Below are 12,606 nucleotides of genomic sequence, written 5' to 3'. Positions count from 1 at the left end.
AATAGTGATGGAAACTTAAAATTTTCTTTATTTCATTTTATAAGTTAGTTTACACAAAATGAGTTATAAAAAATAAAATATTTTTAAAATCTAAAAAATCTAAAAAAATTGAATAATCTGAGATGTGACATCATAACTCAAAAAATAAAGGCGGAAACTTAATTTTTTTTTTCATTTTATATTTATATAAGTTGGTGCCACAAAATGAGACAAAAAATAAAATATTTTAAAATCCCAAAAATCTAAAAAAAATTGACTAAACTGAAAATTGACATCATAACTCAAAAAATAATGACGGAAATTTAATTTTTTTTCCAATTTTATGTTTGTATGTGTAAGTTTACACAAAATGAGTCAAAAAAATATAATATTTTTAAAATCCCAAAAATCTATAAAAAATTGACTAAACTGAGTTTCGATATCATAACTCAAAAAATAATGACTGAAACTTAAAATTTTTTTCATTTTATGTTTATATGTGTAAGTTTACACGAAATGAGTCAAAAAAATAAAATAATTTTAAAATCCCAAAAATCTAAAAAAAAATTGACTAAACTGAGGATTGACATCATAACTCAAAAAATAATGACGGAAACTTAAAATTTTTTTCATTTTATGATTATTTTGTACCAAATAAATTAATCCAAAGTGAAGAATTATGTTCCTATAATTCATATTTTTTTTAATTAAAAACTAAATTTTTAGTCTATTACTTCATCTAATGGAAATATATTTATGAATTTTAAAATTTATTATGGGTGTTATATTTTCTATGTAACATATCTGTTCTATACATATTTTAAATTTATGGGCTACAATTTCTTCTATATTCTATTTTATTTATTTAGATAAAATTAATTTTGGATAAATTTGATTTACATAATAAATACATTTTATTTATATTTTTAAAATAAAATTGATAGGCTATAAACAAAAATAAATTTTACCTGTCAATTCTCAGTTTACCTGTCCATTCTCAGTTTACCTGTTAATTCTCAGTTTTTCACCGACTCAAATTTCATCTAATATTCAATCTATCCATAAATTTAAAATGCCTGGTATTTTTGATTGGTTAAATAAGCCACTAAATATAATAGATGATATATTTGGTATTTATGATTAATATTTTTACTATTATAAATTAAGTCTTGATTTCAATATTATTTCCATATTTTTATTCTATAGTTAAAGATCCAGTCAATTATTCTGATAAAGTTAATAATTTATTTAATAGTCTTATTCAGAATTCATTAACAGAAAAAGAAGTTTAACCTTAGCTTTATATATTTTAAAATTAATTTATTTTAGATACCTATTTTTAAATGGGAAAATGTAGAATCACAGACAAATAAACAATTTAGCTTAGTTAAATTTTATTGCATGGTTTTGGATATTTTGAATCCTTCATTGTATTTTGAAAAATGTGAAGTGAAAAATAATATACAAGATATCATTAATTTTAATTCATTAAATATAAATGACAATATTGAATTACCACCTTCCACTAAATTAGTCTGTGGCAAATATCGAAATAAAATTGATTTGGACATGGCACACCTAAAAACTTCTAGGAAAATTGATCAAGATATATTTTTTGATAGGGAATCAAAAATTAGTATTGATGAAGATTCTCCAAATAATAAGCTAGGAGATGTAGATAATTTTATTGTTGTCCCCATTCATACATTTGTTGATTTTGAATGTGCTGATAATTTAAAAGGTAAATTATATTCTTATGTATTTATTTTATATAATATATAGCAGGTGAGACTCTTAATAACAAACTTGAATGTTGTTTAATAAAAATTTATGATGATAAACTAAATGATAGTATATATTCACTGAAACTTAATCAGATTATCAAAGTTTATGGTATTTTAAGTTGGGATAATATATTAAATTTAGAAGGAAAAAGGTTTTATACTTATTTAAATATCCCTGTTAATTTTATCTTATAAATGAACCAATGATACCTACTCTGACAATTTTAAGTTAGGCTACATTTTAAAATTTGGCATTGCTTAAAAAATTAATTTTAAATTAAGCTACTTTTTTTTTAATTTGGCATTGCTTAAAAAATTATTAATAATTTTATAAATTAAAGAATTTAATTAAAATTTTAGGGCTAATAGGTGACCCTTTTCTCTTTTGAGTTATTTACCATCATGAATGTTGTTATTATAATTATAGTGAATAAGAGATTTGCAAAGCCACCCATTATGGCCTTTTAGTGATTTTTGCACAGGTTGCTTGGCCTATCCAGTTAATATTTTACAAAAAATCCACTTTGACCCATTTTTGTACAAATTTTCTGGCCAATATTTTTATATTTATCTAATTATTTCTCAACTAGCTGATAACCCATCAAGAATGATGGGGAATCAAAATTTTTTCTTTATTGATAAATAATAAATGTTACTTTCATTTGACAATGGATGAATCAGAATAGTCAAATGAGGGGAATAGAATATCCATATTCATTCATCCAAGATTTCTATAAATTTTTAGAGAAAAGGCTAAATATATTATAAAAATAATGGAATAAAAAAAATATGATTTGTGAGTTATGATATTTATCAATTCTTTTAACAAATTTCTCACATCCAGACACTATGGTTTTTGCCCTCCCACTTCATATAAAATCTACATTCATCAGAATCATTTAAATGTTTTAAAACTTTTCTAAATACTTTTTTAAAAAGGCCTGTCATAGATTCGAATCAATTATGGGGGCAAACCTGATTATCTCACAAACACTTTGGTGGTATTTACCCCATTACAATGGGCTATTAAGAAGATTATTAGCAAAAATAATTGCCACGGGTCAATACCAGGGTTGGGTCTTAACTTATTAAGTATATATATCAATTAGGATTTAATGTTAAGGGATAAGGCAATTGTATTATATTCAAAATCCTCCTCTTGACATGACTATTATAAAGTAGACTTTAAAAATATTTCAATAACCAGGGATCCAAACCGAACCGTTAAACCGATAAAAACCGGTATTTTTTATCGAACCTGAACCGAACCTAAACTGCTAAAAAAGTTCTAGCCGAACCTGAACCGAACCGATAAAATGTCTCTGAACCTGTTCGAGACTCATGATTTTATGCTTATAAAATAATATGTAAGTTATTATTTGTATAAATGAAAAAATTTCAATTATATTCTAATTATTTTAAAGATTATCATGAATCACGTTTGATTGATAAGTGTCGGTAATAATTTTTGTAAACTTTAGTAAATTGTCATTTAACAACATCCAAAATATTATTATAAATCACACATCAAATCTGATATCATATTGGAAGTGCATGCTACCAGAGTTAGTGTGGATTATGTTATAAGCTATCTCCTTATAGATGTAATTTGAGTGGGACGAATTTTGAAAATATATTAATTGTGTGGCTTAATAAAAAAAATTTAAGTAAAAAAGTAAAATATTGTTCATATTAAAATTAATCATTGATATTTATTTTTATATTTATAAATTAAATTTTATTTTATAATGTGCAATTAAAATAAAAGGTAGGTTTTATACATGTATTTTTTTAAATTAATGATAAAATAAAAAAATATTTTCCCTATACATAATTCGAATGTAGGTTTGAATACAAAAGTGTTCAAACCGGTTTTTAGAGGTTCGAACCGAACCGATATTTTGATTTTTTACGAACCTGAACCTTGAACCGTTATTTTTATCCGAACCTGAACCCGAACCGATATTCGGTTTGGATCCCTGTCAATAACAAATTTCATCATTTTTTTTATCACAAATTCCCTGTTTATTCAAAATTCCTAGAGACATACTGTAACATCAAAAAAATGCATTTTAAATAATATAACAAATTTGTCAAATTACCGCTTGGCTTTTAAACCATTTAAAGAAACGTAAACTAGTTTGCTTTTTTCCAATACTTTTTTATTCATACATTTTGCAAGTTGGTCTGCGACCTATTCTTTAAGAACTAGATTGTTTTTGCAAGAAAGCCGATTAACCTCCTATACCCAGATAAGAAAGGGTGGGAACATTAAAAATCTCTTCCTAGTTTAATTTTATATTATATAAAATATAACAAAACCTATCCTTTAAAATGAAATATTTTGAAATTAATGAAATAAAAAGGCAGACGATGATATAATTTACAAAAATCAATTTCTTTTTATAATATAGTTGAATTGACGATATTCTAAAATAAAAACGCAACCTCAGTTGAATAAGGAATGCATTTCATTTATTTTTTAATTTGTGCTCATTATAATATTTATTTTTAAATAATTTGGTTTGAAGTGCCATTTTTTTTAAATAGAAATATATTTCATTAATTAGTTAATTCAAATTTTATAAAAATAGATATGTGATTATCTTTACGCAGTTTACTAAATTTGTTTTTCTTATTCATGTTTTATTATTAAAATAAAGAAATTCAACTTATTATCTTCCATTTATTTGGTTTTGATTAAAATATTTTTAAAAGAGATTATTTGGGTCGATTATATTAATGATTAATTGTAAAAATCCGAAACTTATAAAATATCTGAACAAACCGATATACATTTATTTCAAGATAACCAGAATGAATCGGAAGAGTTATACAAAATCGTCCTGGTTAAAATAGACATTCCATTATTTTTTAAGAAATGTACATAAATTATGAATCAAAAAATTTGGACAGAAAATATTAAATGTTATAATTTTATGTTTGAAAATATAAAAACCCTATTTCTTAATCTTATTTAGATTAATTATAGTTTTTATCAGAGTTTGAAATGCGATTTAAATGCCTCAAACAGGTTTTATGATGAAATTTATGCAATTTTAAATCTTTTATAAGCAGATCTTTTGTTATTTATACACATAAAAAATCTTTCATAATGAAATCAACTTTTTTAATAAATAGCCTTTTTTAAAAAAAGAGATACTAAAATAACAATTGATACCAAATACTTAAAACAAACCAAATTAAGGTGTCTTTCAAGAGCTATTTAGCTTAGGCTAAAAAGCATTAAGTATCAAAATTTAAGTCCAGCCAGTATAGAGCTTAAAGTTTTTTTTAAACCTCTGTCTATAGAATTTAAACAAATAAGAATATTTTTTTGAAATTAAGTAGTTTTATTGAAATATAAAAATGAATATAAAAAAATCGTGTGGTCGATAGGATAGTATATATTAGAAGTCGTCTTGGCATTGGTAAGATATTTTTGCGGGTTGAGCCAAAGTTTTTAATCTTTTTAAAGCTAATAATTTAGGCAAATTTTTGTTATCCTTTATGAAAAAAATTATTAGGACGGGGCTGGATAAATTGTATAAAATATTTATTCCAGGCCGTTACAGGTTTTAAAGAATAATCGTCCAAGCCATAAAAGTCCACTAGAAAATTTTCAAGGGACAGCGAGCCTCCTCTTATATCTCTTTATAATAAGTAATAGCAAAAATAGATCATCCCTTAAAAAGGATAGATGTTATATTACTATTTTATTAAAATTTTTACTAAATTGATATTTTTTTTAAAAAATAATTATTTAGTGATGAAATGACTTTTGAAAATGTGACATCTAAGTTGACTACAAATTGTACAGTTCATGTGATACATTTTGAAAAAACTTATTTTTCAAAGGAATATTCCCACTTGTCACCTTTTACAACTGAAAGTACTTTTATCGAGATAATTTTGATAAGATATAATTATATTTTATATAGCATCTTTAATTATAATTATTTATTTTTAAACTTTTCGCAATTAAATTTATAGAATTTTTATTTTTTCTTCGATATTAATTATAAGATTTTATGTAATTACTCATTATTTTTGTTTTGTTTAATTAATAAAGATATAATGAATATAAAGACCAACATTAAAAATCATTATGAATTATTGATCTCTATGATCAACGAAACACTCTTCGATTCTAAAGATATCATGACATCCAATTACCTAGCTTTTCTCCTACTTGTCAAAGAACCCACTATTACCCAATCAAATAGAATGGAAAATCTACTGACCCGTTATTTTTGCGCCAATATTATGCACGTAGACGCTACGGAAACTCCGATTATAGCATCTTTTAACGATGGTCTAATTAATCTAATCAAATGCTTATCACCTATTTCCTCCCAATTGAATCTTAATTCTAGAATATACGAAAAACCTCTGTACCCTTATAAGATTTACAATGATGATACAATAAATATCGATAATAAAATTGACAAGCAATTAGAAGAATCTAAGGATGACCAATATTGCAGCCTATTTCAGAGTACTTTGCATTATTCGCCCTTGCAATTACCTCATTATACATTTTTAACCATAAACGAAACCAATTTAAATACCGAAAATAGAAATGTGCCATCTACTACAATCGGTAATGTTTTTATCTTTATTTATATTACAAAAAAAGTGGTTAGTTTTAGGCCTATGAACGAGTTATTGATATTCGATTCGTATTGTGCGAATATCAATAAAATAATTATTCGATAGGGTTAAATTAATTTTACAACGCTAAGAAATTAGAATCCTTGAATTTGTCTTTATATGTCACATCGATCAATTTTTTTGAAAATTTAATTTTTCCATTTGAATATTCGATTAATGCAATTATTCCAGTTATTCGATGTCTTATTTTCATATGCTTAATTCGTTTTAAGGCCTATATAAATTTTGCTCTATTTTTAATTTATATATAAATATATTTTATTTCAATTTCTCATTTTTTAGGACAAAAAAATTTTAATGTACTTTCTCAACTGGCCAGAAATCAAAAATTGGAATACGATTTTAAATACTATTCGTTGCACATGGACACTTATTTTAAAATATTGCTTATATCCAAGGGAGGACCTTCAATAATCAATGTACGCTATATTGTTATTATCAGAGTTGTTAAAGGATCTAGATACAAGTATCTAGATCCTGTATCTGGATATAAAAATGTGGTGTCTGTATCTAGATAGATTTTTGATTAAATAATCTGTATCTAGATATTATTTTAGACGTTGTATCTGTATCTAGATCCATTTAAAAAGTATCTTTTAACAACTCTGGTTATTATAATTGACGTGAACATATTTGTTACTCTTTAAGTGGTTCCCTTGCTGCCAAATCTTATTAAAAATGGGTATCAGAATGCTCTATATATTGACTACTTCTCTATGGCGACCAAAACGCAACCGCTAGAGTTGACGTGCGTGATATAATAAAATGAATATAAATCATGATTTTTTAAATAATTATGACAATTCGTTTAAAACTTATAATTATTTTACTATATATGTTAGCGGCATTTTGTTATTTTTTATCTTTAAATTTTTAGCGCGTTTTTTTAAATTTAAAAATCTGATTTTACCGGAAATATATTCCACCATGTTTTAATTAGAGGGTTGCATTGTGCGTGTTTTTAGCCCGTCCACACCCGCTAATCTATGTAGGTGGGCGAGCGAATTAAAAAATTATAAAGATCCTGCCGGTGAGTGGGCGGTATAAGAAAAATATTTAAACTATGGGTGGGTAGACTGGTTAAAAAATTTACAACTTTTATTTGTTATTTAAAATCATTTAAGTAAACATTAAAAAGAATATGCTCCCTGAAATTTCAACATTTTTAATACCAAAGTACAGATAATTAAGGATGTTGTAGTCGGAAGAAATTAATTATGTAAAAAATATATCGAAAACGTGTTGGATATGAATGCACGGAATTATATTAGCTTAGATGAAACGCTAGTTTTTCCTGTTTCCCTAAAAGCAAAGAGAATTCAATTAAAGATTATTATAAATGCAATGTTTGAAATATTCAAAATTAAACTACAATAAATGGGAAGATATGACTTTTACAGAAGAGGCATTACCTAATGACAACAAAATATTTAAATCTAAAAATAACGAGTTTTGTGTAATAAAGAGTTTAGTTTAAGTTTACAATTCTAAACAATTAATTTAAATGACTTTTTTTATTTATTATTAATGGTTTCACTTTTTATTTAAATATCTCACTTGAGTAGAGGATATACACGGATAAACTTTGATGGGAACGACAAGAAAAAGATTTAGAAAACCTATCAAGATTAGAAGAATATTGGCAATTTCAGCAACCAATGCTTCTTCTGAACGAGGAATTAGCATATTAGGAAAGGTTTTTAACAGGATTTTTCAAACCGAACCGTCAAATCGGAATGAACGGTTATAATTTTCTGAACCGTAACCGAACCGTTATAAAAAATATAAAAAGAGCGAACTGAACTGTTTATAAATATTTTAAACCGGTTCATAACGGTTTTAAAAAATAATTAATTTTAAATTATTAACCTAAATTTAAAATTTTAATTTTGCCTGGGGACAATTTTTAAATTCGTGATTTCCTTTCAAATTAATATTTTTTTATTTATCTACATACCAATCAATATAACGTTTATTGTTTTTACTTTAAACACTAGATTTAATAGAAAATTATTATAACTATGAGTGATATTGATATTCCATTTTTAATACTGAATTTGATTGCAATTGTTAACAAGAAAATATAATTTATACTATTAAATCTAATAATTAAAATAGCACCCATTTAATAAAAATTTATATAGTCTTATTAGTTTTTTAAAAATAATATCAAATCTATATATAATACATAATAAGATTCTTTATAAAAATCGTTTGAGGGTTTATAATAATTTTTTATTTCGTTCAGGGCCTATTAGGGAACCATTAAAAAAATCACTGACGTGGCTATTCAAATTCTTGAGAGGGCTCGAGCCCCTTCATGCACCCCCTAGTAAAGCTAATTCATAATTAGTGTTGTAAAATGGCTCGATTTGAGCCGATTTTTAAAAACGGCTAACTCAATATATTATTCAGAAAAATATTACGCAAGCCTGAATATTTTGCTCATAGATGGCACAAAAGTTTGGACATCCATTAGTGAAATCTCAAGATATGGGTAAAATATGTAGTTAGCCGTTTTTTAAAATCGGCTTAAATCGAGCCGTTTAGCAACACTAGTCGTAATCATAACTTAATATATAATTAAAAATTGAAAATAAAATTTTAATTAACTTTAATCTGTGTTTTATTTCTACTATTTATTATAAATTTAAATTATTTATCATAGAATATATATGTGTACCTTCTAAAAATAATTATTATCGAATCTTCATTAAAGGTTCGAACTTACCGACTTAAACCTTTCTAATTTTTTCTTCCTGGAACCTGAACTTAACATATATATCGAAAGATCCGACCCTCCGGATCTATATATTTATTCACATACATATTTGTAAAAATTTGTTTGCTTATTATATAAAATAAATTGTTTTTAGTTAAAAAAAATTTAAATAATATCACCATATATTTAAGCTGTATAAACATTGGCTTCTTTGTCGGATATAATTTCCCTTTCAAGATTTTGATGTAAAAATCCAAACAATTTGACAAAGATTATCAATTTAATTCTTTTGAAATCAAAGTTTACAGCTCTCAATAATACTCCTGACTTTAATATTTCAATTTGATAAAAAAAAATTATTTTCTTTTATAAAAATTATATTTCATTCAAGCCGGACACCTATATCTTACCTCTGCAACCTTTTGAACTTTCAGAATTTTTCAAAGGGAGTGGCACAATAAATTCGTCTAGCCAGGATTTTATTAAAAATCGATTAATTGAAAAATTTGATCTGGAGAATTTTGCCAATATCACCCATTTTGTAAGATTTATCAATACTTTAACAGCTCATGACGATATCAATGCTAAATATGGATTACTAAGTGAGGAAGTTAAAAACGTAAGATTTTTATAAATATTTATCATCACAAACTAACCTTAGACCATTTCCAGGCAGAACGTTTTTTTCAAAGTGGTTTTTGGGTAATGTTATCAGCTTTCCAAAAAAAAATAACTAACTTATCGAATCATATATGTAAAAAAACAATGGATACCTTTTTTTTAATCGTATATAGAAAACGAACTGGTTTGATTTTAATAACGATTAAATGACCTCTATTGTTATTTTTAAATATTATATTATATAAAAAAATTAATTAAACAAGTAAGTATCCTTTGTTTGGAAATAAAAAAAATTCCTGGTAGCATTACCCAAAAACCGCTTTGAAAAAACCTTCTGTCTGGAAATGGCCTTAAAGGGATTTTCTTATTTTTAGCGATAGAGAAGGTAAAAATATTATTAAAGAATAAATATTTATTTATATGTAATAAATATAAATACCGTTTTCACTTGTATCATCGTTCTCTTGGCTTACATTTATAATTTTTATCACTTGTATTGTTTTCTTTGTAAGGACTATTTTTAAAAATGATTCTAGAAACTTCCAGGTGTATATTTCTAATTATTTTTTTTACAAATAATTCATAAAAATTTGAAAATGTTATATTTATTTCTATGTTATTCGGTATATTGGATTTAAAATTGAATATATTTTTTTTCCTTTAATTTAAGATAAAAGTGAAAAGTTTATTTTTAATCATTATAAATATTTTTTAAAATCTAGCGACTGATGCATATTTATTCTGCAAATAAATTCGTAATATAATGTGGCATTATGCATTTATCGGATAAAAAAACGTTCTAATTTGAAGGATTTATTTATAAAAACCCAATCCGATTGACTCAACAAATAATGAAATCCTATCTGATCATTTAATGACCTCACATGATATTGCACTAAATCTTAATAAAATCTGTTTTTTTCTGGCCCATTATGGTCATAAGTCATAAAAAATGTTGACCCGGCCAAACTTTATTATATCTACTCCGACCCAAATAAATATTTTTTAAATATATTAAATCTGGAAAAATAATTATAATGAATCTGATTTTTTAAAAAAATATATTCATTTAATTTTTTTTAGGGTTCGGCCAGAAAAATATGCAGAATATCCAAAGGTTCAGCACAAACTGAACTTTGAATTGCAAGTCTGTAGAAGCTGACTCTTATTTAAATAAAACATGATAATGGCTAATCCTTACTTATAATATAATTTTTTTTTAAACTTAGCAAATTGTGGCTGATTTTGTTGATATTCGAAAAAATAACGTTAAAGATATGTCCGTCGATGACATGCACCGAATTTTAACTTTGGCCAGGTAAAATTTATTTTATAATTAAACTGATATTGCAAAAATATTGTATTTAAATTTTTATTTCTATAGGTTATTTAAATTTTTAATACTCATAGAAATATTTATTTATACCATTATTTAGGTACCATTCACTGTGCAAATGTCAAGATGTTTCCTTTGAAGATTGGAATTACACAAAAAAATTGGAGAAAGAAAGAAAAGAACGTTTAATAAATTGTAAAATATAGTGATTTAGGTTAAATTATTTTTAAATAAAATTTTATATCTAATGTGATTTAGTTTAGTATCAAAAAATTCTGTTGTAATTTATATTATTTTTTTGTATAAATTGCTCTCTATATATATATCATTCCCCCGAAAAAAATGATATTTAGTATTTACTATTTAGACATTACATTTACAAATGAATCTATTATTTTATTCTTAATATTTTCATATATATACAAGATTTCTATTTTTGATAATTTAAAGCTAATTTTATTTTATTAAACTACTTATTTTATTTATTTAATGATAAGATTCTTCAATAAATCTCCTAGAAGCTGTTAGGATCATAAGCTTAAATATTAATTTGGCTAAACGGTGCCAAAGCCTCGAGATTTCGCTGATATCTAAACTTTTCCACCTGAATAAAATCTCCATGGGTAATATTTTTCTGCACAAAATATTCAATCCACCGTTTTTAAAAATAGACCAAATCGAGCCGTTTACCAACACTATTAAATATATTAAGTAGTATAAATTTAATTTACATTTTTTCTAATAATATACTACAAATAATATTTATAAATTTAGAAAATCTATAAGTTATATTTTGGTGATCAACATAAATTTAAGGAATATTTATTGCAACTTACTTATGTCAGGTTACCTATAGGATGACTAGACATTCAAGCATTTTAGAACAAAATCTAATTAATCTAACCCTTTACAAAACAACTTTGGTTATCTTTCTGAAAAAATTTAAAATTTTTTTTTATTTAGACCAACATGAGGTATGCCACATATAAGCTACATGTGAATAATATAATTTTTTATACATTATATATTAGTATGAAAAAAAAAAAATTTTAATTAATGTTGATACCTTTAATTCGAAATGGGGTTTCTTTAGTAAATATTGTTTAAAATGTATTCGATCTATGGTGGATCAAATTAGCTAATTGAGTGACAAGAATTTTCTTATATAGCCTCTACGCTGGCCGACAAAATGGACTTTCCATAAAATAGATAATTTGGAGCGATTTGTAAAAAAAATCATTTGATTTATATTTTCCTCGTCTATTAGACGTATAATTGTTTGAAAAATTTATAACTCACTATGAATAGCTTCGCTATCCTCTAAAATATATAATCACATGAATTTGTAATTAGTTACATATGAATAAATTCGGATATAAAAAATTGAGACATTTTTTTTAAATAGACAAACGGATATGAATAATGATAATGCTTCGTATAAAAATATGTAATTAAAAATTAGGAAAAGTGTCAGTTTCAATATAGGGAGC

General features: G+C 24.7%; 1 protein-coding gene across 1 annotated transcript; it reads left to right on the top strand.

Moving 5' to 3' along the window:
• Nucleotides 1–1,018: 1,018 nt before the first annotated feature.
• On the top strand, nt 1,019–11,331 carry LOC135926444 (mini-chromosome maintenance complex-binding protein-like). Its single transcript, XM_065462327.1, has 10 exons — nt 1,019–1,109; nt 1,186–1,265; nt 1,309–1,720; nt 1,762–1,915; nt 5,531–5,655; nt 5,836–6,366; nt 6,720–6,856; nt 9,551–9,778; nt 11,010–11,098; nt 11,217–11,331. The coding sequence occupies exons 1-10, from the start codon at nt 1,052–1,054 to the stop codon at nt 11,320–11,322; spliced, it is 1,920 nt and encodes a 639-aa protein (XP_065318399.1). The 5' UTR covers nt 1,019–1,051; the 3' UTR covers nt 11,323–11,331.
• Nucleotides 11,332–12,606: the final 1,275 nt, after the last annotated feature.

The sequence above is a fragment of the Gordionus sp. m RMFG-2023 genome, chromosome 3 (assembly GCF_954871325.1).
Source record: "Gordionus sp. m RMFG-2023 chromosome 3, tfGorSpeb1-WG-v2, whole genome shotgun sequence".
Taxonomy (NCBI): domain Eukaryota; kingdom Metazoa; phylum Nematomorpha; class Gordioida; order Chordodea; family Parachordodidae; genus Gordionus; species Gordionus sp. m RMFG-2023.
Note: the sequence above shows the minus strand (reverse complement) of the source record. Positions and strands in the feature narration are given on the sequence as shown.

Excerpts from the sequence above, each read along its gene's own strand:
- LOC135926444 (XM_065462327.1), top strand. The coding sequence starts at position 1,052 with ATGCCTGGTATTTTTGATTGGTTAAATAAGCCACTAAATATAATAGAT. Across the intron at positions 1,916-5,530 it reads TTAAATTTAGAAGGAAAAAG|TGATGAAATGACTTTTGAAA; the intron begins GTTTTATACTTA and ends ATAATTATTTAG. Across the intron at positions 6,367-6,719 it reads TGTGCCATCTACTACAATCG|GACAAAAAAATTTTAATGTA; the intron begins GTAATGTTTTTA and ends CTCATTTTTTAG.